This window comes from Peromyscus californicus, unplaced genomic scaffold, assembly GCF_007827085.1.
Source record: "Peromyscus californicus insignis strain IS unplaced genomic scaffold, ASM782708v3 Scaffold_7__1_contigs__length_154581171, whole genome shotgun sequence".
In the NCBI taxonomy this organism is placed as follows: Eukaryota; Metazoa; Chordata; class Mammalia; order Rodentia; family Cricetidae; genus Peromyscus; species Peromyscus californicus.
The window spans coordinates 129,658,475-129,684,795 of NW_026294595.1; the positions used below are offsets into that span (position 1 = coordinate 129,658,475).

The window sequence follows — 26,321 nt, forward strand, 5'->3', positions numbered from 1 at the left end:
AGTTTTGTGTCAGAATCCATGGTGGGTGCTGGAAACACAGAGGCAAAGGATATCTGCCCCAAGGGAGCCTCTAGACACTGAACAGAACTACCAAGGGAGTGGGGAGCAAGGGCCCAATGAGGGAAAGATTGGGGTCTTAAGGAACACAGGACACTTCTGAGCCATCTTCGGAGAGATGGGTAGAACTGAGAGGGGTCTTTGTAGGAAATAGGAAGTCTGGTGTTCGAAGCCCAAAACTACAATAGCACTTGTCCAACAGGAAATTTGGCCATTGTCCAATAGGAAGTCTGGCCATATGTGGCATCCTATACTTGAATTTAAATGAAAATATTGGTTTCTGCTGACACCGTGACTCACTCTGGAATCTCAGTATTCAGCAAGCTAAGACAGGATGACTGCTTCTAATTTGAGGACAGCCTAGGCTACATGATGAGTTTCAGGCTAGCCAGGGCGAAAGTGTAGGCTGTGTCTCAAACAAACAGCAACAAAGAACGAAATCTGTACATTGAAGTACACCCCTGGAATCCCAGATTTGAGAGGTAAAGGCAGGAGGATCAGGAGTTCAAGGCCATCTTCAGCTACATAGTGAGCTCAAGGCCAGTTTTTGGGCTACATGAGACCCTATTTCAAAAAGCTGGAAGCAGGGGAGAAAACAAGAAAAAAACCTAGTCTCTGTATATTAGTAGCCATTCCATTGGAACACACAGTGGCCATGGTCATCATTCCAGAAGTCACGGCAGGACAGCACTGGACAAGGCTCTCAGAGCTGGGCTTCAGTCCTGGTCTTTCATCAAAGTCACAGGACCGGGAAGAAGTGGCTCTACCTTTCTGTACCTCAGTTTTCTCATCTGTATAAAAGATACTTACCTCAAGGGCTGATACAAAGAGCAAAGGAGCTAATGATTGGCAATGGTCAGGTGCACAGTCAAGTGCTCTGTGAATGGTAGTTATCTGCCTTTCCATCACTGCTCACAGCACAGGGGGCACACGGGCACATGCACGCAGACTGCCTCCTCACAGCACAGGGGGCACAAGGGCACATGCACGCAGACTGCCTCCTCACAGCACAGGGGGCACAAGGGCACATGCATGCAGACTGCCTCCTCACAGCACAGGGGCACACGGGCACATGCACGCAGACTGCCTCCTCACAGCACAGGGGGCACAAGGGCACATGCATGCAGACTGCCTCCTCACAGCACAGGGGGCACACGGGCACATGCATGCAGACTGCCTCCTCACAGCACAGGGGGCACACAGGCACATGCATGCAGACTGCCTCCTCACAGCACAGGGGGCACATGGGCACATGCACGCAGACTGCCTCCTCTTTCTCAGTGCCGCCAGCACAAGAGGTACCCAGTAAATGCTCATCAACTCCCCTTTCCCAGCTGTTTCGCCCAAGAGTTAGATAGATGGACTGGAATCTATCCCGTGAGGAGAGTCAGACTACTCACATCTGTAGAGATGATTCCACACAGGGAAGAAAGCCATGTAGAGGGCCACATCTCCCACAGTGGGATAGGACTTGAAGATAGAGATGATGGCAATCTGGATGAACATGAAGAAGATGGGGTGCTCCCTGGAACAGGGCAGGGAAGACAAACATGCAGAGATTAGCCAGGGACCAGTCCCACTCTTAGAGACTCCTGACCCCACCATACAAACCTAGGGGTACTTGCGGCAAAGGCTGACTTACTACTCAGAAGCATGGATGGCCAGGCCCCAGTAGTAGAGCAGAAAACTGCAGAGATCAAGAAATTCCCAGAGGAGGCAAGGAAGAGCAGACAAGCACCAGTAAACAGTTTACAGGACACTGCCCAGAACAGCCACCTCCTGCCTACTAGCTTTGGGCCTGACTCCCAGGAACCAAAGCAAGAAAGCAAATTAAGTCAGCATTCCTTATTAGTAGCCTAAATGACGACTGCTTGTCAAGAAATCAGGCAGCCTCTCATAGCAAAGGCACCTGTCAACAGGTCCCAAGACAGAAAGTGCTCACTGACAATTTGGTCAGAGCAATATGTACACCCTTAGTGTCCAAAAAGAGAACTGAAAGTTACATGTAGCATTTTTAGCTCTTCAGGGGCCAGAATTCTCTTTTGTTTTTTGAGACAGGGTCTCATGTAGCACAGGCTGGCCTACAACTCACTATATGGTTGAGGCTAACCTTGGGACTCTCGATCCTCTTGTTTCCACTTTCTAGGTGCTAGGATTACAGGCAGCTACCATGTCTCAAGAGTGGAATTTTGGGGACCTTAAACTAGTAACAGCTGAAACTGATTTAAATTAATAAACTGCCATGACTCCCATCTCCTGAGCCCTTTTGTTCTACACTGAGTTCTGTGCAGTTTCTCGTACATCATCTCAGACGATCCTCAGCACCACAGCCAGCCCTGCAGGCCGGTTCCTGTTCCCTGTCCTTCCTAGGGAAGGAAACGGAAGTTCAGAGAAGTGAAGTCAGTGACGGAGCTGTACGTCTACAGAGCCCCTAATGCCACCATGTTCCTCTCCTCAGTGCTTCACATGTCTTGCAGCAACAGTCGGTGAGGGGTGGGAGGGGGACATGGCTCATTCCACAGGGGCCCTCTGAGAGTCACCAAGAGCTAAAGAGAGCTGGGCGGTGGTGGCGCACGCCTTTGATCCCAGCACTCAGAGGCAGAGGCAGGTGGATCTCTGTGAGTTCGAAGCCAGCCTGGTCTACAGAGCGAGATCCAGGACAGCCAGAGCTACACTGAGAAACCCTGTCTCAAAAAAACAAACAAAAACAAGAGCTAAAGGGAAGTGAACAGGAAAAGGCCAGTTACATATCCCTCTCAATAACCCTCAACACAAGCGAAGGGCTGACTCTGCCCAGGAGCTAGATGGCTGCTTATGAAGGTCTTTGTCAGCTGCTCTGAGGCCAGGACAAACGAGCCATTTCTGGGACCACTGCAAGTGCTCTCCCCAGGAACTTGGCATGGCCCAAGGAGATGAGCACAGATTCTGGAGTCAGACAAACCTGTGCCTGAGTTCCAGCTCCACTGCTTACTAGCTGTATAACTCTAGGAGAACTGTTCCATCTCTCTGAGAAACAAATTTTTAAGTACAAATTGAATGGTGGAAGTGAGATAGTGCTGGCCTCCAAGTTGCTGAGTTTGCTATCAACCCATTTCACAGAGCTGGAAAGGTGCCTGGGGAGAAGGCTCAATACATGACAGCTCTCACATGATAGAAGTGTACTACACAGAAAGCCCCATTTGAGGAAAACTGATCACAAGATTCAACAGGGCTGTACATGCCCAGCTTCCAAAATAACACAATTGGAATCCCTGGGGATAAATCATAACTGGGCTGCTAATCAAGAACATCCAACCAGACCCACTTTTCCCAAAAACATCCTCAATGTAATAGTCTCTGCTCTTGCCCCAAATGGTGAGTAGACTAAATAGTAATGTGGCCCCAGGCACCTCCCGGTGAGACCAGGGGGAACCCAGGACTCCAAAGCCTCCTCCCTGCAACCTGTACTTGTGTGTGTGACTCTCCACTGCAGACCCTGGCTACTGGCACATGATCACAACAGCCAAAAGCCTGGTGGCAGGTGCTACCAGTCTGAAGGATAGCTCAGGCCACATGAGGGAGGGCGGGGCAATCAGCAGCAGGTCCTCCCACTTACTTTAACTTGATGGCTAAGGGGACTGTGTAGAAGAAGACGTTGATCTGAAACACGCAGACAAAAAAGAGGCTGAAGTGCTCAAACATCTCTGCAAAGAAGTACCAGAAGAGACCGATGTTTGGAGTGAGATCTGGAACAGAAAGTCTGGAATTCAGAAAACACAGGGAGAGAAAAGAGCAGAGTTACACACGGTCAGCTTTGTCCTGCTTTTTCCAAGACTTGGGGCCACTACTAGGTGACCAAGGATGGCATCATCCCTCTAAGGGTCACAGTAATGTAAGGAACTCTCTAGTTACCCCCATACAGATGATTTACAAAACAAAGGGCTGAGGATACAGAGAATAGAAGCTATAATACATACTAGCTAAGGACTGGGGATACAGCTGAGTCAGTAGAGTGCTTGCCTAGCACGCACAGAATCCCTGGGTTCGACCCCCAGGACTGCATTAAGCCCAAATGTAAAAGCAGGATGGTCAAAAGCTTAAAATCATTCTTGGTTGGACACTAGCTCAGGGTTAGAACAGGCTACATGAGGGAACAAAAAAACAACCCAAACCAGCTAAGCTAAAAGAATCTGAAATGAAAAGGATCCATCCTAGAAATCACGAGAGCAGTCCCTCTTTTCTACATCAGGCCAGTTTACAATCAGGAGCGGCTCAGTCTTGCAAAAGGAAGGAGACTTAAATAAACAAAATCTATTTTGAGCATTCCAAAGACTTGCCCAGAGGAACAAGCTCTAAGAGCTGCTCCTCCCAGTTCTTGCTCCACATCCCCACAGCAGGAGCCAGAAAACTGCATGCCTGAGCCTGCAGCCCAGTGTTCCAAGGGCTTCAGGAGAACTTCCCAGGGCTACAGAACTCATTTGAAAAATCTGAGTTTATCTAGGAGACCTTTGTCTAGTTAAATCATGTAAGAATTGGCTGCAATACTGGCTCTTCCAAAAGTCCATGCTACCTATGTGTGTACACACACACACACATACACATACACACACACACACACACACACACACACACACACACACACCCCACACACAAATGCACAAAAACAAATATTTATGGTTTTGTTTTTGTTTTCCAGTCCTGGGGATGGAACACAGGACTTCCAGAATGCTAGAAAGGTACTCTACCATTGGGCTACATCCTGAGCTCTCTGTGTGTGTGTGTGTGTGTGTGTGTGTGTGTGTGTGTGTGTGTGTGTGTATGTGTGTGTCTTTCAAAGGATGAAGACAGCAAGGGGTGCTAGGCTGGGCAGTGACAAGAGTACTATCTGCTACCCCTACCATATATTTTATTTGGAAAAAAAAAAGCAATATTGAAACTGATTTATTTATATTTTTATTATTTTTATCTTACTGGCTTTTTTTTGTTTATTTGTTTCATTTTTGTTTTGTTTTGTGTTTTGTCTTTTTGAGACAAGGTCTCATTATATATAGCCTTGGCTGGCCTGAAACTCACTCTGTAGACCAGGCTAGACTTGAACTCAGAGATGCTTGCCTGTGCTTCCCAAGTACTGGAACTGAAGGCACACAGCACCACACCTGTCTCCAATACATAATTTTAAAAAGTCAATGAATGAGAAAAGGGACAGGAGAGACCAAGTGTTCCTTAATCAAGGCATGTGGGAGTCTATTCTCTTCTTCCACCATGTGGGTTCTACGGATCCAACTCAGGTCGTAAGGCTTGGGAGCAAGTGCCTTTACTCATTGAGCCTAGAAGCACTCTTTAATGACTAACCTTTGTGTCAAAGAGCAGAGGTCTCAAACTGTGTTCCCTGCACGACCAGTGCCAGGAGTACTTAAGAAATAGAATTCTTGATCTCTATCTCACACCTACTTAATCAGAGCCCCTAGGGATGGGCTAGCAATCTGGATGTCAGGAGCTCTGAGGCATCTTAAGACATGAGGACCTCTGCTGTACACTGCCTGTATAGTCTTCTCCCTTGGACTCCACAGGGAGCTACAGAAATCTCTCGTGAAGTCTGTACTTACATAAAGCCGTAGACGGCAGGGATGAAATCCCAGGAACTGAGAAGGAAGAAGGAGAGGCAGACTATCACCACCAGGCTTCCTACATACATCATGGCGTACTCCCAAGAGAAGATCCAGAAGGCTGTGCTCTTCACTTTCACAGGGATGTACTGCCGCTAGGAGAGAGGCCAGAATAGGACATTTAGGGACACCAAGGACAAAAACAGCAATCAGCTTATACATAAAGATCTCTCCTATAAAATCAAGCCATGATATATAGGTTTACAACTTGGCTCCTTCCTTCCTTTCTGTTTTTTGTTTTTTTCAAAACAGCAAGCGAGTTTTATGAAGCCCTAGAACTCGCTCTGTAGACCAGGCTGGCCTCGAACTCACAGAGATCTGCCTGCTTTTGCCTCCTGAGTGCTGGGATTAAAGGTGTGCACCACCACCACCACCACCAGGCACTGATTCTTTTCTTTTCTTTCTTTTTTTTTTTTTGGTTTTTCGAGACAGAGTTTCTCTGTAGCTTTGGAGCCTGTCCTGGAACTCACTCTGTAGCCCAGGCTGGCCTCGAACTCACAGAGTTCAGGCTGGCCACCTGCCTCTACCTCCTGAGTGCTGGGATTACAGGCATGCACCACCAGTGCCCGGCCCTGATTCTTTTCTTAAACCAGAAACAAACAAACAAAAAAATACAAGTGTTTTGAAAAAGGTATTAAGAATTCATCCTCTGCCTGAGACCTACTAACACCATTCCAGGTGTGCCTCCTGGAACTGTGCACAAAATGCCACCGAGAAAATACTCACTGCACCGGGAGAAAGCATGAACTATGGAGCAATGGGACAATGCGCACTAGCAATGATGTATAAACTGCACCTATAGATGTCAGCACAGCTAAATCTCAAACATGCCAAATAATCAATAGAAAATGAAAGCATTTATGCTATCTTGAAAGTACATCCAACAATATTATGTATCATTTATACATACGTAGGAATTTAAGCATAAAAATTTTATGAAACGTATTAGAAGGACATGCACTGGCCGGCAAGATGGCTTGGTGGGTAAGAGCACTTGCTGCCAAGCCTAGTGACTTGAGTTTAATCCCCGAGATCCATACGGTGGAAGAGAGACTCAAGTCCTACAAGCTGTGCACTGACCTCCTCACAGGCATGTGCATGTGTGTGCCATCACACAAAAAATACATTTTTAAATGTAATTCTAAAAACTCAAAAGAAAGGGTATACACTGAAGTCATAATATCCCAAGGCAGAAAGAAAAAAAAAACCCACAGGACTTTATAAATTACATTCTATTTATTTTTGGTATGGGGGGGGGGCCACATGTACTCATGCCATAGCAAGCATGTGGAAGTCAGGAGGCAGTTAACAGCGCTGATTCTGGTTTTTCACTAGGTGGGTCCCAGAGAGCAAACTCAGACTGCTGGGCTCAGCAGCAGGTGCCTTTCTTTACCCAGTGAGCCATGTCACTGGCTCTATCTATAATGTTCAATAAACACGTTAAGAGCAAATAGTAGCCTGGCATGGTGGCACACATCCTTAATCCCAACAGTTAGGAGGCAGAGGCAGACAGAATAAGGCCAGCCTGGTTTACATATCAAGTTCCAAGCCAGCCAGAGTTATACAATGAGACCTAGTCCCTGTTCTTCCCATAAAAAGCAAATATGAAATAAAATGGTAAAAAAAATATCTTTATTTCTTTTTACTTTGAGACCCTGTTTAAAAATAACTGATCAGGGAGCTGGGCAATGGTGGTGCACACCTTTAATCTCAGCAGTCAGGAGGAAGAGGTAGGTGGATCTCTGTGAGCTGGCAGTCAGCCTGGTCTACAGAGCAAGTTCCAGGACAGCCAGGGCTACATAGAGAAATCCCATCAAAAAAAAAAAAACAAAGGGGATTTTAAGTTAATATTTCTCTGCCTTTCACAAGAAAGAAAAGCTAAAAAATCAAAGGACATGTCAGAAGGTACGTATAATGGCTCACACCTATAATTTCTTAGTGTTACAGAGGCTGGGGTAAGAGAATTCCCAAGAGTTCAAGACTAGCCTGGGCTACACAGTGAGTCCTTGTCTCAAAAAACAAGTAAAATACTAGTGGGTGAAATTCTGAAAGGAAACCGACTTGTATAATCTCAAATTATCTTTCTGAAGGTACTAACTCCAAGAAAAACCCAGGGTGGCCAAGCCTGATGACCTGAGTTTGACCTCCAAGACCCATATGGGAGGAGAGAACTGACTGTTGAAAGTTGACATCTGACCTCCACATGGACACTGTGTCACACTCACACACAGTGCACTAGGGAGGCTGAGCTGAACCAAGTGCAGTGTACCACACCTAACAACTCGGAGCGTGTTCAAAAGCACCGCTGGCCAGATGTCACAGCCGGACTACCTGGAGGAAGCCTCACACAAGACCGATTTTTATTCACCTGCATCAAGTTCTGGAATAGAGCTGGGCATGGTGCCGCATACCTATCTACCCTGATACTTGGAAGGCTGAGACAGGAGGATTGCTGGGAGTTCAAAGCCAGACTGAGCTATCGAATGAGTTCCAGGTCAGCCTAGAACAGCTACAGAGTGAGACCCTGTCTCAATAAAATAAGATAAAAATAAAACTAAAGTTATAGAACACGCAAAACTATAATTATTTTAAAATCCAGAATAGGTTTCCTTACGGCATTTTCCTTTTTTTACAGGTTTATTTATTTTATGTGTATGGGTTTTGCCCCCATGTATGTATGTGCACCATGTGCATGCCTGGTCCTGAGCAAGGTGTTGGATCCCCTAGAACTATAATTGTGGACGGCTGTAAGGCCACCATATGAGAACCAAACCTGCCTCTCTCCCACGGGCCCAGGATACAGGTGTGCACCATCATACCCACCTTTCATTATGGCATTTTACATATGTCACAGTATGTTCTAATTTATATTTCGGATGCCCTCTTCTCTACCCATGTCCATCTCTGGCTGCTTCTTACTTTCCCCGGAAATTCTCCCTTCCAGTTTCCTATCACACGTGTTCTATTATCTGCATACACGTTCAGGACTGTCACAAAACAAACGAAACGTAAAGCAGGTAAGGAGCCTGCTCTGCCCCAGGCACTTCTTTAATCTTGCATCTATACAGCTCTGCTTTTCTTATACTCATCTTTTCCCCTAAATGTACTGTCACTAAGCCACCTGTGACTATTTAAATTAGTGAAAAATACAAACAAAATGCATTTCTTTAGTCTCACTAGCACTTTGTGGGGGGAGCTGGAGACAGGGTTTCTCTATGTAGACCTGGCTGTCCTGGAACTCACTCTGTAGATCAGGCTGGCCTCCACCTCAGAGATCCGCCTACCTCTGCCTCCTGAGTGCAGGATTAAAGGCATGTGTTACCATGTCTGGCTCTGAAACTCTTTTCATTGTTTTTGAATAATCTTTCCTTTAAAATGACTTATTTCACTTGCTGCTCTTCCAGAGGATCTGGGTTCAATTCCCAGCACCCACACAGGAGCTCACAATTGTCTGTAACTCCTGTTCCAGGGGATCCGACACCCTTATACAGATACCAATGCAACATGAAATAAAAATAAATAAAATAAAAAGATTTATTCTATTTTGAGTTATATGCATGTGTGTATGTCTATGTGTGGATATTCATATGTGAGTGCAGGTGCCCACAGAAACCAGAGGTGTTTAATCTCTCTAGAGCTGGAGTAACAGACAGTTGTGAACCACCAATATGGGTGCTGGAACTCGAGTCCTCTGCAAGAGCAGTACATGCTCTTAACCACTGAGCCACCACTCTAGCACCTGAAATACAAGTTTTAGTTTTTGTTTCTTTTGAGACAGGTTCTCATGTAGCCGAGGCTGGCCTCCAAGTCACTAGGTAGTTGAGAATGACCCTGGATTCCTGATTATCCCACCAAGTGTTACAATTACAACTGTGTGCCACTACACTAGGCTGAGACAAGGTCTTGCCGTATAGCCCTGGCTGGCCACAAATTACAGCAATACTCCTGCATTAGCCTCTCAAGTGTTGAGATTATAGGCATGAACTACCATGCCTTACACACTGAAATTCATTTGTTGATGTTGGTAGTGCGTGTGTGTACATACGTGTATGTGTTAAGGTCAACCTTGGGTATCCTTCAAGAGCCAATCACTTTATGGTCTTAATAGCATCTATTTATTTATCTGTGTATGTGAGACCCATGTGGTTAGACGACAACTACCAGGAACTGGCTTTCTCCTTCTGCCATGTGGGGCCCAGGTCACTGGGCTTCTCCTTAACCTAAGGAACCATCTTCATGGCCCCTGTTTTGGTTTTGGTTTTTGAGATAAGGTCTCATGTAACCCAGGCTGGCCTCAAACTCACTAAGATGACCTTGAGCTTCAGATCTTCTTGTCTCCACCTCCCCAGTTCTGAGATTACAAAAATGCATTAGAAATGAAACCCAGGTCAAGTATTCTACCAACTGAGCTCCATTCTCAGTCCCTAGCCCCAGGAATTCTTATCCTACTGAATCCAGCTTTGGTCAATGGGAGAATCTTCAGTTGGATCTTGAGTCCTTTTGGGATGACTTCAATAGCTGCTGTGGCTTGTTATCTGATATCACAACATTCTATGATTGCCCTGTGCTGGAACCAACCATTTCTTTAAGAAACTCATTTCTTTTGATGGGTAAATGGCAACTCTGGATTACAGTATGGGCACTAAGGATGGGCCAGTCATTGTTTCTAGACCTTTTAGTGAGTACATGCATACATAGAAACAAACAAAAACATGAATCAAGTATCTATAGGGGAAGAACAGGTAACAAGTGTGACAGAGATGAAGCATGGGGACTATGGTAAAGTTAGGAGGGTATGTTCTACATGAAAGAGGCAGATCTTCAAATTCTTCAAAAGAAGCCAGAAAGGCTGGGGAGATAGCTTATATCAGTGAGAGGTTTGCCTTGCAAATATGAGGACCTGAGTTTGATTCCAAAAATCTGTGCCAATCAATGCTAGGTGTGGTGGTCAGTGCTTGTAATCCCAGCTCTGAGGAGGTGGAGACGGGGATTTCATGGGTTCACTGGCTAACCAGCCTAGCCTATTTGGTGAGTTCTAAGCCAGTGACAGACCCTGTCTCAAAACAAACAAACAAACAAACAAAAATAAATAACAGTACCTGATGAACACCAGATTGTCCTCTGGCCACCATACCATGTGCACACATGTACTTAGACACAAACACACATATACACACTCGTATAAGAAACCAGAAATGGTGGGGCTGAGAGATGGCTCAGCCATTAAGAGAACCAGCTGTTCTTCCAGATGACTCAGGTTCAATTCCCAGCACTCACATGGCAGTTCACAACTGTCTGTAACTACAGTTCCAGGGGATCTGACACTCTCACACAGACATACATGCAGGCAAACACCAATGCACATAAAACTAAAAATAAGTTATTTTTAAAAAGCCAGAAATGGAAATTCTTAATGTAATTTTGAAAAATACAACTATGCATGTATTTGTGTGTATGCATGCTTACACCTAAGGGTGGGGTCAGCTGCGTGCATGTGGAAGGCAGAGGCTGACACTGGATGTCTGCCATCACTCTCCACCTTATATACTGTCTGCGGCAGGACCTTTCACTTCAGCATGAGCTCACGGCTTGGCCAGTCTAGCTAACCAGCTTGTGGCAGGGACCCCCTTACTCTGCGTCCTAAGTGCTGGATTACATGAGGTCTGCTGTGCCCACCCTGAATTTATATGTGTTCTGGGGAGACACATTTAAGTCTTTCCACTTCCACAGCAAGTACTTTACCCACTGAACCATTTCCCCAACCCACTCATAACTTATTTCCTAAAATTAAATACTAAGATGAACTAAACCTATCTGTGGCCAGATTTGGTTCATGAATATATACACCTACAAACTGGAATTTTTAAATAATACTTAAAATATCCCAAAAGTCACACTATTACTAATACACACACACACACACACACACACACACACACACATATATATTTAGGAACAATAATTCTCAAACTGCTTGTTGAGGGCTTCTTGTGGTAGAAAAGCCAAGCCTTACCAGAGAAGAGAGAGGTAATTTCAGGGCTAGACACTGACCCTAGAGCCTTGAACACGCTAGGCCAATGTTCCACTGAACTAACTCAAGTTCCAACAGGAGAGAAATTAATTTCCCTCTTCTTAATGCTCTAAAATATTTCCATAGAAACGATTTTCTGTCATGACATGAAAAGGGAAAAGCTAGTTATCAGAACCAAGTCTTTAAAGGGAGCTGAAACCAAACAATTATTTTATATTTAAGTGCTCAGAATCTTTTTTTTTTTTTTTTTTTTTTTGGTTTTTTTGAGACAGAGTTTCTCTGTGTAGTTTTGGTGCCTGTCCTGGATCTCGTTCTGTAGACTAGGCTAGCCTCGAACTCACAGAGATCCCCCTGGCTCTGCCTCCCTAGTGCTGGGATTAAAGGCGTGCCACCACCGCCCCGGCAGCACTTGGAATCTTTTTTTTTTTAAGGCTTTTTTTTTTTTAAAAAAAGATTTCTTTTATTTATTATGTATACAGAAGAGGGCGCCAGATCTCATTACAGATGATTGTGAGCCACCATGTGGTTGCTGGGAATTGAACTCAGGACCTCTGGAAGAGCAGTCGGTGCTCTTAACCTCTAAGCCATCTCTCCAGCCCAGCACTTGGAATCTTAAAACAAGAACCCATAAGGTGGTTTATGCCTGTAATCCCAGCACTCAGGACATGTAGACAAGGGATATCTTCAACAAGCTCCTAGTAGATAAGCCAAATTGGGGAACTATGGGTTCAAGTGAGATCTCCTGCCCCAATATATAAGGCAGAAAGAAATCAAGGAAATCATCTAATATCATCCTCTGGTGTCCACAAGCAGACACACATGTGTTCATGTGCATCTTCATAGACACTTGCTTCCCACACATGTAAACAAAAATACATGCACATATATACATGGAAGAGACTGCGTTTTTTAAAATTTCATTTAAAATTTGCATTTCCTGCCTGGCAGTGGTGGCAAATGCCTTTAATCCCAGCACTCGGGAGGCAGAGCCAGGCGGATCTCTGTGAGTTTGAGGCCAGCCTGGTCTACAGAGTGAGATCCACGACAGGCACTAAAGCTACACAGAGAAACCCTGTCTTGAAAAAAAATTTTAAAATTGCATTTCCCACTCCTTTTTTGTCTATATGTGTCTTTGTGACTGTGCACACATTATGTGTATATGTATATATGTGTGCACATGAATACAGAAGACAACTTTGGTGCTGTTCCTCAGGCACTGCTCACCTTTCTCCTTTCTCTTTTTCTTTTTCATTTTTTTTTTTAAAGATTTATTTATTTAGTATACAGAAGAGGACGCCAGATCTCATTACAGATGGTTGGGAGCCACCATGTGGTTGCTGGGAATTGAACTCAGGACCTCTGGAAGAGCAGTCAGTGCTCTTAACCTCTGAGCCATCTCTCTAGCCCTCTTTTTTTTTTTTTTAATTTTTGAGACAGAGTCTCTCACTAGCCTGGAATACAACAAGAAGGCTAGAATAACTGACTACTGAGGCTACCTCAGAATAGTGAATTATAAATACATGATCAAGCTCTGCCCTATATTTTGTCTATTTGTAAAGATGAAAAAGCTACCAGCCCTGCTACCTCCACCCTGAGCCTTCTGGATGCAGAACAAACAACAGAAAGCTGCTAGGGAATGGAGCAGGGTGTAACATTTCTAAAGAAGGCCCTCCTGAAGAAGGCCTGGGAAGGAGGAATGCAGTTGTCAAGAAAATACCTGATGGGATTGACTCCCTGGTGAGGCATCATGAAATGACCAAGACACGGAAAACTATGGCAGTCATGGGTTTAACTTCTTCAATTCAAGAGGTCAGATTGTATTAAAGAAAAAAAAAAATCAAAAGAGCGTCTACAAGGTATTTCCCCAGTGTCTGCTACTGTCATTGAAAGAGAGCAGGGTCCCCAACCCAAGGTTAAGGATTCCAAGAAAATGCTCTCTTCAGCAGCACATACGCTAAAATTGGAACAATACAGAGAAGATCAGCATGGCCCCTGTACAAGGATGACACACACATTCGTCAAGTGTTCCATATTTTAAGATGCTTTGAAGTCCAACAAAGCATATAGAAGACTGTAACCTAAGAGAAAAGGAGGGAGAGAGGGAGGGAGTGGGGGGAGGGAGAGAGAGGGGAGGGAGAGAGAATCCCAAACAGAAAGGAAGAGGGTAGAGAAAACTTCCTGGATGGTGCCAGGAGCTCCCTGAAACCCCCACCCCACCCCCACCCCACCCCACCCCACCCCCACCCCCACCCCACCCCCCCACCCCACCCCCACCCCACCCCCACCCCCCCACCCCACCCCCACCCCAACCCCACCCCACCCCCCCCACCCCACCCCCACCCCACCCCACCCCACCCCCACCCTCCCACCCCACCCCACCCCACCCCCACCCCAGTCTCCCTCACCAGCACCACAGTCAAGCTTTTCCCTTATCTTCTTTTTCCCTTCTGTACGTTTGTTTTGGGTTTTTGCTATGTAGCCCATGCTAGCCTGGACCTCTTTATGTAATCAGGCTGGCCCCAAACTCATGACAAATCCCCTGCCTCAGTCACCTGAGTGCTAGTTACAAATATGTACCACCACTAAGGGCACAGCTCAGCTTGTTTTTCACTGTGGACTCCGGTGCTGTGCACACTGGGCTCTCGGTTTTATTCTGCGTGCTATCAGATCATAACACTGTAAGCATCTCTCTAATTTGGAAACTAGGCTCCAAGTCAAGGTCAAAGGAAGAGCAGAGTTGGGGGAGGGGACCAGATGGGCTCAAACTATCATTTTCATCAGTGATTCACCAGGGAGCCAAATGCAGCATCCCTGCTTTTGACCCCATGTCTCCTGAGAGAACAGAAAAACAGCCTTTCCCTTTGGTTCTGATGAGACACTAGTTTACCCACTTATCTACATTTTACAGTCTCTAGAATCTCTACCAGCAGCATGGAGGAAGGTTTATGGTGTCAAAGGAGAAAATACAAACTAACTTTACAGTTCCTTTGATTCTAGAAAAGAAGTAATTTTCCTTCCCCTCACCACTCCTCATATTTACAAGCTAATGACAATGTCCTTTCCGTGACCACATCATTGCCATTTGAATACTAAATAACTACACCTACCGAGCTCTCATTAGACTGCATTCTAGATATACAACATGTATTAACCCTTTCAACAGGTACTATTATCCCATTTTTTTTTTCCAGAGCTGAGGACCGAACCTAGGGCCTTGCACTTGTTAGCCAAGCGTTTTACCACTGAGCTAAATCCCCAACCCCACTATTATCCCATTTAAAATTTTTATTTATCATTATTATTAGTGTGTGCATGCTTGCATGCATGTGCATGTGTGTGATATGTAAGCACAACATGCTTATGTGTGCGGAAGTCAGAAGACCACTTTGGGAAATGAGGTCTCCTCTTCCCTGTGGGTTCAGGGGATCTGACTCGGGTTGTCAGGCTTATGTGCCAAGTGCTTTACAGGCTGATCCATCTTGCTGGCCCATTATCCTAATTTATAATTGAGGGAACTGAAGAGGAAGGCCAAGAGTGTCAACCACGATGTCAGAAACTATCCTATTCCCCTTTTTCTTTTTTCTTTTTTTTTTTTGGTTTTTTGAGACAGGGTTTCTCTGTGTAGCTTTGTGCCTTTCCTGGAACTCACTTTGGAGACCAGGCTGGCCTCGAACTCACAGAGATCCGCATGCCTCTGCCTCCCAAGTTCTGGGATTAAAGGCGTGTGCCACCACTGCCTGGCAAGGTGTATATTCTTTACAAGCTGAAAAAAGAGACAGCTGGAAAGCAACTTCCAAGTCAGACTGCCTGAGCTCACAGCTCAGGGCTGTCATCTGATGGTTTAGTTAAGAGAACCTCCCAACGTTCTAGCTTTAATTCACGTGTCTAAATGAAATATATGTAGTTACTCTATGGCTAATAATACGATCTGCCCCATTAAGTTCTTTAAAGTTCTTTCCAATGATGCCTACAGAGGGCTTAATATGTAGGCTATTCTCCACAAATGTCAGCACTTTGTACTCTTCCATTACTATGGTCTGTAGTGAACATTCACTATGTTCTTACCATGGCAAAGTGGCCTAGGTCCCAAAGTAGTGCCGAAGTCAGCCAGGTGTAATGGTGTAAGACTGGTTGGTGCCTCATGCTTCAAAAAAGGACAATACCTTCCATCACTTTCACTAGTGTGGAGTCAAGTGCTTACTGAAAACAGCAGATACTACTTAAAATTTGTCATTTTTTTTTTTTTTTTTTTTTTTTTTTGGTTTTTCGAGACAGGGTTTCTCTGTGCAGCTTTGCGCCTTTCCTGGATCTCGCACTGCAGACCAGGCTGGCCTCGAACTCACAGAGATCCGCCTGTCTCTGCCTCCCGAGTGCTGGGATTAAAGGCGTGCGCCACCACCACCCGGCAAAATTTGTCATTTTTAGGGAACTGGAGAGGTGGCTCAGTGGTTAAGAGCACTGGCTGCTTTTCCAGAGGACCCAGACTCAATTCCCAGTGCCCACAAGGCAATTTACAACTGTCTATAACTCCAGTTCCAAGGAATCTGGTACCCACACACAAACATATATACAGGCAAAATGCTAATGCACATAAAAATAAATAAATCTTTATTTTTTAAAAATGGCCATTTTATATAATCACTGTAAGAACCTTACAAGGCAAGTGCAATTATTAAGAAAAAAAAAACTATAAATGAGCTCAAAGAGGTCTATGTACATTAGGTGAAACAAAGAAGTGCCCAGTGTTCAGTGGATCCCAACTGCAGACAGTCTAAGTGAACTGCTCCTACATACTTGCAATGACAGACACAGTCAAAACTTAGTGGCTATTCAGTCTCTTTGTTTCACATTAGTCTGTTTTTCAGGTAGAAGCAGGAAGACCCAATCCCAGCAACATTTTTGTTTGTTTGTTTTGTTTGGGTTTGGTTTTTTTGTTTGTTTGTTTTTCAAAACAGTGTTTTTCTGTGTAGCTTTGCACCTGTCCTGGAACTCACTCTGTAGCCCAGGCTGGCCTCAAACTCACAGAGATCCGCCTGCCTCTGCCTCCCGAGTGCTGGGATTAAAGGCATGCGCCAGCACCGCTGAGCCCCAGCAATGTTTTTAAGGCTGCTTTGTCTTATGTGTAGCACTAGAGATTGAACCAGGGCCTCAGTGTGCCAGGCAAACACCAACCACTGAGCTAGCTCCCTAGCTCCAAACACGGGCAGTGCCCCTTGCTGTTCCTCCCCCTAACCAAGAGAAAGGACCAGGCCATGTCCTAGGTATCACTTGGGCACTGGCACCAGCAAGTGCTTACCTGGAGGAGATAGAGAAGTCCTGGGGCAAACAGGGTGACTGGGTACAGAGACTGGTATGTCGCTAAGGCAAGAAAAATAGCACTGAGGAAAGCACTGCCTGTGGGAAGAAACAAAGGCGCAGAGTAACCCAGCCTCGTCAACCAAGATTTCACTCAACAAGTCCATAGCAACATGAAACTCCTAAGTGCCCAACTACCTGCCAAGTGCTTCCGGATACACAAGGTACTGTGCAAACTCAGACAGAATGAAAGCACTTGGCTTAGTTCCCACGAAAGGAACCACGGAAGTCAAAAATCACCTACCTTTAGCAACCTGCAATGACACAGACATGTTTCTTAGACTTTTTCAGATCCAGAAATATTTTTACAAAACCTCAGTCCAAAGATTTACAGATAGATAACATCTATTAACATCCATGTCTAATACACTGAGTTATTAAACCTGCAATTACTGTTCATGATATTGAGAGCTGTGAAACCTAGACCTCTGGATAACACAATAGCTCACCACTCTGTAATACCTCTACTGAAGTCATGCTTCTTTTTTTCTAAACAAAACATATTATTGATGCTTTGTTTTTTGGTTTCACTTTATAGTCTAGGATGGCATCAACCTTGTAGCAATCCTTCTGCCTAAGTCCTCCAAGTGCTGGGGTAACAAACATAAGCCATCACGTCCAGCTGAGAGTACATTCCTTTTATTAATAATGAGTCTACTCCCCACACAAAACCGACTATTAGGGAGTCATTAGCATTTATGAATCTGTGATGATGTGAAAAGATACTTACAATAATACCTTGTTAAGTGAAAATTTAAGAGATATGGCTTATGCCATCAGACTTAATTTGTCGGTTTTCTTTAAAAACTTTAAAAATGAACATAGCCAGGTGATAGTGGTGCATGCCTTTAATCTCAGTACTTGGGAGGCAGAAGCAGGTGGATCTCTGAGTTTAAGGCCAGCCTGGTCTACAGAGTAAGTCCCAGGATAGCCAGGACTACACAGAGAAACCCTGTCTCAGGAAAAGAAAAAAAAGAACACACGTAACATGCTTTGTTTGCGTTATAGGAAAGGCATTGATTTTTCTATTTGGAAAAAAAAAACAAACAAACCAACAGCTATTCCCTTTCAGATATTTTAAGACAACTAGGTACCTTTATACCAAGGCGAGAGGTTTCAATACAGGCTTCAAAGTGACCTAGAATCAGATGAATATAATGGTTCAAAGCACATGTCTCATATGATTATGGTATATAAAACAATAATACTCATGGTTACTCTCATGAATGTGGAATCAATTCTTTACTATAACAGACATTTCTCAACAGTGTTTCACAATAAGAGGAACCCCTCACTCTACCCAATCCGAGGAAGTTTACACCTTTCCCAGCCTAGCTCCAGGGACACATACGCAGATGATCGATATGCTCTTTCACTCACTAAAGCAGTCTATTTACTGACTGCAATTTCACCGTCCCCTCAAGTAATTTATTTACTTGAAACACAAAAGAGTCACCTTGGGAAAAGAAAAGGCTAGAACGCATGCGTGTGATGGAATTAGAAGAGGAGTATGATGGGGAAAGAAAAGAGTTTAAGGAAAGTGGAAAATACAGTAAAGGAACGCATGCTTTAAAAAAAAGCATAAGGGGGTACAAACTGAGGAAGAAGGAGAACAAGCTGGGGGAGAGATAGGATATGGGGGAGGAACAAATGAGAATTATAAAGACACATATATGAAATGTCACGATGAAACCATTATTTTGAATGTTAATCTTAAAAAAGATGAGAAAGCAGAAAAGAACTCTGAACATTCCATTCTTCAAACCAAGAAACTACAAGGTTATGGTGGACAGTATAGAAGTAGGAAGAAGGCAGAGTAAGGAGGAAGTTGCATGTAAAAGACAAAGAGCGGAATTCCCGGAACAAGGCTGTCCCGCTGCACTGAGGAGTGACAGACAAGACATTCTGAACTTCAGGGACTTGCGAAAGCAACTGAGCAGAGACGGGACAGGCCGAGCCGAGTCCTGACACCAGGAGAAGCTTCCTCCTACCTACCAAGCTATATAGATCTGGAACCAGAATCAGGTCACCCTGAGACAGGGAGGTGGCACCCGTGAGAAAGGTGCTTTGCGACATATAGCTCAAAGCAAAAGTAAGCTCAGGATTCCGTGACCTGGCCAAAAAAATGAATAACTATTTGTGGGAAACTGGCTAAGAGTGAGGAAATGCTAGAGAGAATTTTTTATTTTACATGCTTTTCTACATATTTGGTAGTTGGTGAGAGGAAAGATCCATTAAGTGTTGTCATAGCGGGGAGGCCATTGTTCCAATCCATTCATTCATACAAATGAGGTGAAAACACATGACCTTCACCTCAGTCTCTGCCCCAGGAGACACCAGAGAGTGAAATAAAGACAGTTACCTCCTACCCTAATTGCCTAAGATCAATAATTGCTTGTCTGGAACAACCGTCTCTAAGACCCAAGAGAGAAAAAAGGTTAGTAGAGGAGTTGAATGGACTTAGAAATGTCTTAGAAAATGTGCTCTGAGGATCAGGAAGAAGCAGAAGAAATGCCTTCCTTTTTTATTATTAATTAATTAGTTTAGAGACAGGGTCTCTCTACATAGTCCTGGCTGTCCTAGAACTCACTATGTAGACCAGGCTGCCATTGAACTCACAGATATCCACCTGCCTCTGACTCCTGGGTGCTAGGATTAAAGGCGTCTGCCACTATGCCCAGCCCTTGGATGATATCTTAGATAATTTTTTTAAATTAGTACGAGGGGTTGCAACCCAGGGCCTTGTTGGGCAAGTGCTCTACCACTGAGCTATATTCCCAAGGCCTAGGAGAAAATCTTAGGAAGTTAGAATCTGTTCTGCCTGCTTTCTATTAATAAGTGCCATCAAAGTCCAGCTGGATACCTCAGCTCCACATTCCTTCTTACACCAGTTCCCCAGCCCACAGATTCACCTCTGAAGTATAGGTCATTCCTTGCTCTCATCTATCATTAGTGTTCAGCAGTCTCTTTCTTCGGGGCCCCTCCTTCCCAGAAGCACCAAAAGAGACTGCTAAAGCAGACAATGATTTATGTACAAGGACAAAGCCAGATATGGCAGTGCACACCTATAATATCAGCACTCCTGGAGGCAAGGTAGGAGGGTCAGGAACTCATGGACACCTCTGGCTTAGTTGAAACCAGCCTGGGCTACATGAGACCCTGTCTCAAGAAACCAAAAACCAGTCTTTTCCCATTGCTGCCATGTCATGTAGTAGCAGAGGCTCAAGTGTATTCAAGACTGGATTTCACCCATAACCCACTGCCATGGCCAAACAAGGCATGGCTGCTGGAGTTGTAATGGACATTCATACCGCTTCACAACAAGAGGTACCGAAAGCCACCCTCACTTACAATGGCCCACCATGTGGAATCTCAAAGCTGCCAAGGCCTTGGACAAATGCCAAGCCCATCTGCGTGTGCTTGCTGCCAGTTGTGCGTATCAAGTCGATGGAGACCCTTCGTACCGACCCCCAAAACAAACTGATTAAGTTTGATGACAGCAAGAGACTAGGGGAATGGGTGGGCCTCTGCAAAGTGACTGGAGGGGAGACCCCATCAAGTGGTTGCTGAGTTGTGCAGTGGTTAAGGACTACGGCAAAGAATCTTGAGACAAGAACATCATTGAAGAGTTCCTCAAGTGTAAGAAATGAATAACACAAAACCAAACCGACTTCTCAAAGTCCCGTCTCATCAGTCAGATTAAGCTCAAATTCCAAGGGCAAGCAAGATCCTCAGGATCTTCGTCTCCTTCGTTTCACCTCTCACCACTTGCCTACACGTCCTGGTCCTGCCTACACTACACTACACTACACTACACTGCACTGCACCACAACACACACTCCAGTTTCTGAAAATACCAGGCTCTTCCATTCATGTGTCTGCTCAGGCTATTCTTTCTGACCGAGCTCTTTTCCTGTCATCCTTCAGTGGCATGTGGAGCCAAAGCAGAGTTAACAAAAGTAGTTACAGCTAATATTTACTGCTCAGCAGGTGACATGCACGTATAATGTCTACCTCAAGAATGTGTCAGACTCAAAGAGGCAGGCCCTCAGGGAAGCGTCACAACAGACTTGGGAAAGAACTACCTTCAGCTCCTTTTCTTGTGCACATTAAATGTGATAAAATCACGTAGTCTGCTCATTTCACCAGTGAAGAAACCAAGGCACAGAAGCAAGGTAAGTGGAGAAGCTAAAGTTGCCCGCCTGCCCCCGTCCATCCTTTTAGCTCTTACTCAGCAGCCTCGTCTGCTGACTTCTAGCAATGCCAGTTCCTTCTCCTCCCTATCTGTCTTGGGAATTTCTCCAGGGCAATGAGTCTTTCTTAATTTTGAATCTCTTCCACCTTTCAAAGCACACATGACGAGTGCCTAACTGACTGAATGAATGAACATCATTCAGTAACACAGGGATCCTTTTAAAAAGCATACTGCTGGGCATGGTGACACACACCTTTAATCCCAGCGTTCAGGAGGCAGAGGTAGATGGATCTCTGTGAGTTTGAGGCCAGCCTGGGCTACAGAGTGAGCTCCAGGACCCAGGGCTACACAGAGAAACTCTGTCTCGGGGCTGGGGGGAAAAGACAGACAGAAAGAAAGAAAAGCAAGCATATCAAAGCAAACCAATACCCTTAGAAGCCTCCACAGACCATTAAACAGAGGGTCATGTGACATGGGGAAGGTATAACACAACCCCATCTTAGAATGGTAAGATCCTCCAGAGGAGCAGTTGAGGGCTCTAACACCAGGGGCCCGGCCCAGGCAAGCTTTCGAGAATAGTGATGGCGGAGGCCTAAATTCTGGAGTAGAAACATGGTGCTACTACAGCCAGTGGCCTGGTCTGGTATGAGATGAGAAGTAGGCATGAATGGGCACATGGAGGCACACAGGTTTGGAATAACTCTAAAAGGGGCTAGAAGAATGAAGAAAGCATTGAGTTAGAACAACACGTGGTTGGCACGGGGCAGGGAAGGTGCAAACTGTGCAGTAAGCGGGCACTGCCCAGGTTTGCTCTGCGTCAACATGCTGGGTGTCAGGGAGACTGGGACTCAGTTTATGTCCTCATGACATGCTGGGTGTCAGGGAGACTGGGACTCAGTTTATGTCCTCATGGAGCTCCCAGCAAACAACACAAAATGTAAGAAAGAAGTACAGACAAGCCCATCAGAGGATGCTGACACCAGAGTTCTGAACAGTGAGTAGGTGGGACCCAGGCATCTAAGGAACAGCATTTGCAAAACAGGTGAGGGAGAATGGTGTACTAAGAATAGGTGAGATGCTAACTAACACAACATGGCAAGATGGGGACACTGGAAGGAGGAACTAGAAGACCAGGCACTGTGGGGAAAGCCTCCACTAACAGGAAAGGGGAATGGAGGCTGGAAAATCAAAGAGTTCAACCTTGATTCTCAGCTATACAGTGAGTTCAAGGTCAGCCTAGGTAGGATACCTAAGATCCTGTCTCAAGACAAAACAAACAAAGCAACAACAAAAAGAAAACATGGGAACCATTAGGTTAAAGATAAAGGAAGTTTTACAGAATAATGAGTTGCAGAACCCAGACTGAGAGGCAGAACATTACCAGCATCTACAAGGGACACCCCACTCCCTTTTTTCTTTTTGATACTGGGTCTTATATAGCTCAGGCTGGCCTTGGGCTTGCAATGTAGTTGAGGATGACCTCGAACTTCTGATCTTCCTGTCTCTACTTTTCAAATGCTACGACCTCAGGCACAGGCCACCACCTCTAGTTTATGCATTGTGAGGGATTATATCAGCTAGGCAAGCACTCTACCAACTGAGGTACATTCCTAGGCCAGTTTTTGTATTTTTGTGTACACCTAATATACTTTAGTCAAAGTTACAATCTGCCATCTAAAGTCTCAACAAGCAGGCAGAGGTCAGAGCATAAAGGGTTTAGTTCCAAAAATAATCCAAAATACCTATCTACAGGTCTACAACTGAAAAAATGCCTAACCAGGAGGAACTGTGCCACAAGGGATATGAGTTTTACCCCCAAATGATACAACTTACTAGTATTTGCTAGTCCAGTCCATATAAGCACTAGGTTTCACCTTTGGCCTGACACAGAAACATTAGGATAAATTAGCTAAGTTGATAGGGGGACTGGCTCCCATATCAGGGAATGGCATTACCCAATCTAACTCTGTATGTTTTCCAACTCTCTGTATCAGGGTGGGGGCCAAAACAAGCCTCTGCAAGAAGGTGCCTCTAGGGACTGCACCTTCATGAGGGCCTGGGTGGGTGGCACAACAGCAGGGCAGAGCAGGAAAGAGACACAGGAATGAGACAAGGAAGAGCCAAGGGACTGACTCAGGATATGGACTTAGCAAGTAATACACAGAGTCAGAGACTGGGTCACAGACAGTGACCTGTCCAGGCAGACTGGCAGTGGGACAGACTGGAATACTGACCCAAAGGGCTGAGGCCCCATAGGACTATCAGAAAAGGAAATTGCACCAGCATGAGGCAACAGGAGGCAGACGAGCAGCTAGGGACACAGCCCGGTGCACTTACATCCTTGGCAACTGTGCTCTTTTAACAGGGCAGTCTGTCTCAAGGCAATCTAACCACACCAGTGATGATGAAACTGAACACCTGCTTTGTTCCAGACAGGACTGTGAGCATGCCACATGCCATAAAAAGCAGACCTTTCAGTAACTATTGCCACCCTCATCTTACAGACCAGGAAATGGAAAGACGGAAAAGGGATATAAGTCTAGATGATCTCACGCCAGACCCACTGTATGACTGCACCAGCTTGATCTCAGTCTATATCTGAACCATAAAATAGAAGCCAGTGTGAGACTGTTTCAAAAAGCCAAAATAAATAAATGAAAGTGAATTATCCTATCTTTAGTTTTACTATTCATACAATGCAAATGTGAAATGCAGAAACAGAACTTGGAGAATAAAAAACTGATTCAGTATTACTGAAAAAACTATTACTAGGCATTACTAATATACTTGAAGAGTCAACATGGTTCAGAGAGATGTAGCTACGACAGAATTCTTCAAATGTTTTAATAGATTAGGAACACTGCAATAGTCTCTATTTATAGTAGACAACAATGGAAAACAAATGTCCAGCAATAGGGAAGAGCCAGGCTTCAGAACAAACGCGGATGAGAAATGGAGACGGGGTGGAGTGCACAAAGGCTTGCTTTTGGTTTGGTATGTTTATATTTCTTTTATTCTTACCAAGTGCATGAACTATTTCTAATTTTTAAAATTAAAAGTATAAAGTATAAAGAAAATGACAAATGTGTGCTTAATGTCTGTATTACTTTAGAAAGTACACCAGCACACACAATTTATGCAGTGCTTTGTGCATGCTGGGCAAATGCTCTACCAAGTGAGCTGCATCCCCAACCCTCTGCATTACTTTAGGATAGGCTCTCAAAAGTAGAATAAATAAGCCAGGTATTGTGGTGCATGCCTTTAATACCAGCACTTGGGAAGTAGAGGCAGGCAGATCTCTGAGTTCAAGGCCAGCCTGGTCTACATAGTGAGTTCTAGAACAACCAGAGCTACATGGAAACTCTGTTTCAAGGAAAAAAAAAAAGTAGAATAAAAAATACAAACATTTTAAGACTACTGATAAATGGCCACCCAGAAGGTACATACAAATATGTTAAGTCAATTGGCAATGTTCATAAAATATTGAACAAAATTATGTGTATAACATTGTAAAAAAACGCTATGAATTCACTCAACAGAATTCCAGCGTCACATAATAAAAAAGCTTCCCTGTGGAACCAAAACTGTAGGTCTGAGATTTTCTTGGAACTTCTTTCCCCCCAGTTTAAAAAATAAAACTGTGTTTGTACACAGAGGGATATGGAAACCATAGGAGAACTTGTGAGAGCAGGGTCTCTCCTTCCATCATGGGTCCTGGGAATCAAACTCAGGTTGTGAACTGGGTGGCAGCACCTTCACCTGCTGAGTCAGCTTGTCAGCTCTTCCTAAGGTTTGTTTGTTTGTTTGTTTGTTTGTTTGTAAACAGGCTCTCATGCAACTCAGGCTGCCTGCAAACTTCTCACACTATATCTGAGAATGACTTGAGATCCTGACCCTCAAGTGTTCACCTCCCCAAGCCTGATTCACTGGTTGTGAATGAAAAAAAAAAAAAAATACACATGACGAAGCTAATTGCAGTAGTATTTAAGTAGCTAAATATCAGGAAATCACCTAAATACTAAACAGTAGAAATTGGTTAAAGAATTTCTATTCTGGGCATGGTGGTTGAAACATACCTATAATACCAGCACTCAGAAAGCTGAGGCATTTGTAATGAAGAGCCCCAGGCTGGTCTGGGCTACATTGTGAGTTTACAGTCCATTTGGGTTATATATCGAAAACTTGTCTCAAAAGAAGAGGGGTGAAAGGGGGGCTGAAGAGATGGTTCAGTGGTTAAGAGCACTTACTGCTCTTCCAGAGGACCCAAATTCAATTCCCAGCACTCACAGCCATCTCTAACTCCAGCTCCAAGAATCCAACACTGTCTTCTGAGTGCATAGCCCCCATACACAGATATACATAATTAAAAATTGAATCTAAAAAGAAGAATCTACATATATTCATTCACACAATGGAATAGTATTCAGTAATAACAGACTTGGCAGACTTGGGCTGGTCAAAGTGGCACATGCCTTTAATCCTAGCATTCAGGAGGCAGAGGCAGATGGTGAGTTTGAGACCAGCCTAGTCTACATAGCAAGTGTGAGGTCAGGGTTATATAGTGAGACTCTGCCTCAAAGAAAAAACCAACCAAACAAACTCAGACTGGTGAGATGGCTCAGCAGCTATAACACTTGGCACACAAGCCTGAGTGCATGCATTCAATCCCCAGAGAACACAGTGGAAGGTGAAAACCAAATCCCAAAGTTGTTTTCTTACCTCCACAAGTGTACTGTGGCATGCATGTACATGCTCATACACACTCAGACACACAATTAATGAAAAACAAAATAAAACCCAGACTACATCTAGCTATGATCATTTGAGCACTTGGGAGACCAAAGAGAGAGGACTGTAAGTTTGAGACCAACCTAGACAGCATGGCAGACTGTCTCTAAAACAAACAAACGAACTATAATAGTTTGAATGAGAATGGTCCCCACAGGCTCATATGTTTGATTATTTGGTCCCCAATTGGTAGAACTGTTTGGGAGAAATTAGGAGGTGTGGCCTTGTTGGGGTAGATAAGTCTCTGGGA

At 44.5% G+C, this 26,321-nt stretch overlaps 1 protein-coding gene and 1 non-coding gene across 2 annotated transcripts in view; one reads left to right on the forward strand and one right to left on the reverse strand.

Annotated features, from left to right (window-relative positions):
• Positions 1–26,321, reverse strand: part of Pigu (phosphatidylinositol glycan anchor biosynthesis class U) — an 88,155-nt gene that overhangs the window by 24,208 nt on the left and 37,626 nt on the right. The window contains exons 7-10 of the mRNA XM_052722880.1: positions 17,030–17,127; positions 5,643–5,797; positions 3,653–3,796; positions 1,458–1,582 (exon numbers count right to left, since the gene is read on the reverse strand). Coding sequence (XP_052578840.1) covers positions 1,458–1,582; positions 3,653–3,796; positions 5,643–5,797; positions 17,030–17,127 — 522 coding nt within the window. The remainder of the gene's footprint in view (positions 1–1,457; positions 1,583–3,652; positions 3,797–5,642; positions 5,798–17,029; positions 17,128–26,321) is intronic.
• Positions 13,664–13,770, forward strand: LOC128102803 (U6 spliceosomal RNA). The gene has a single exon (XR_008215551.1). It is a non-coding gene; the product is annotated as a U6 spliceosomal RNA (small nuclear RNA).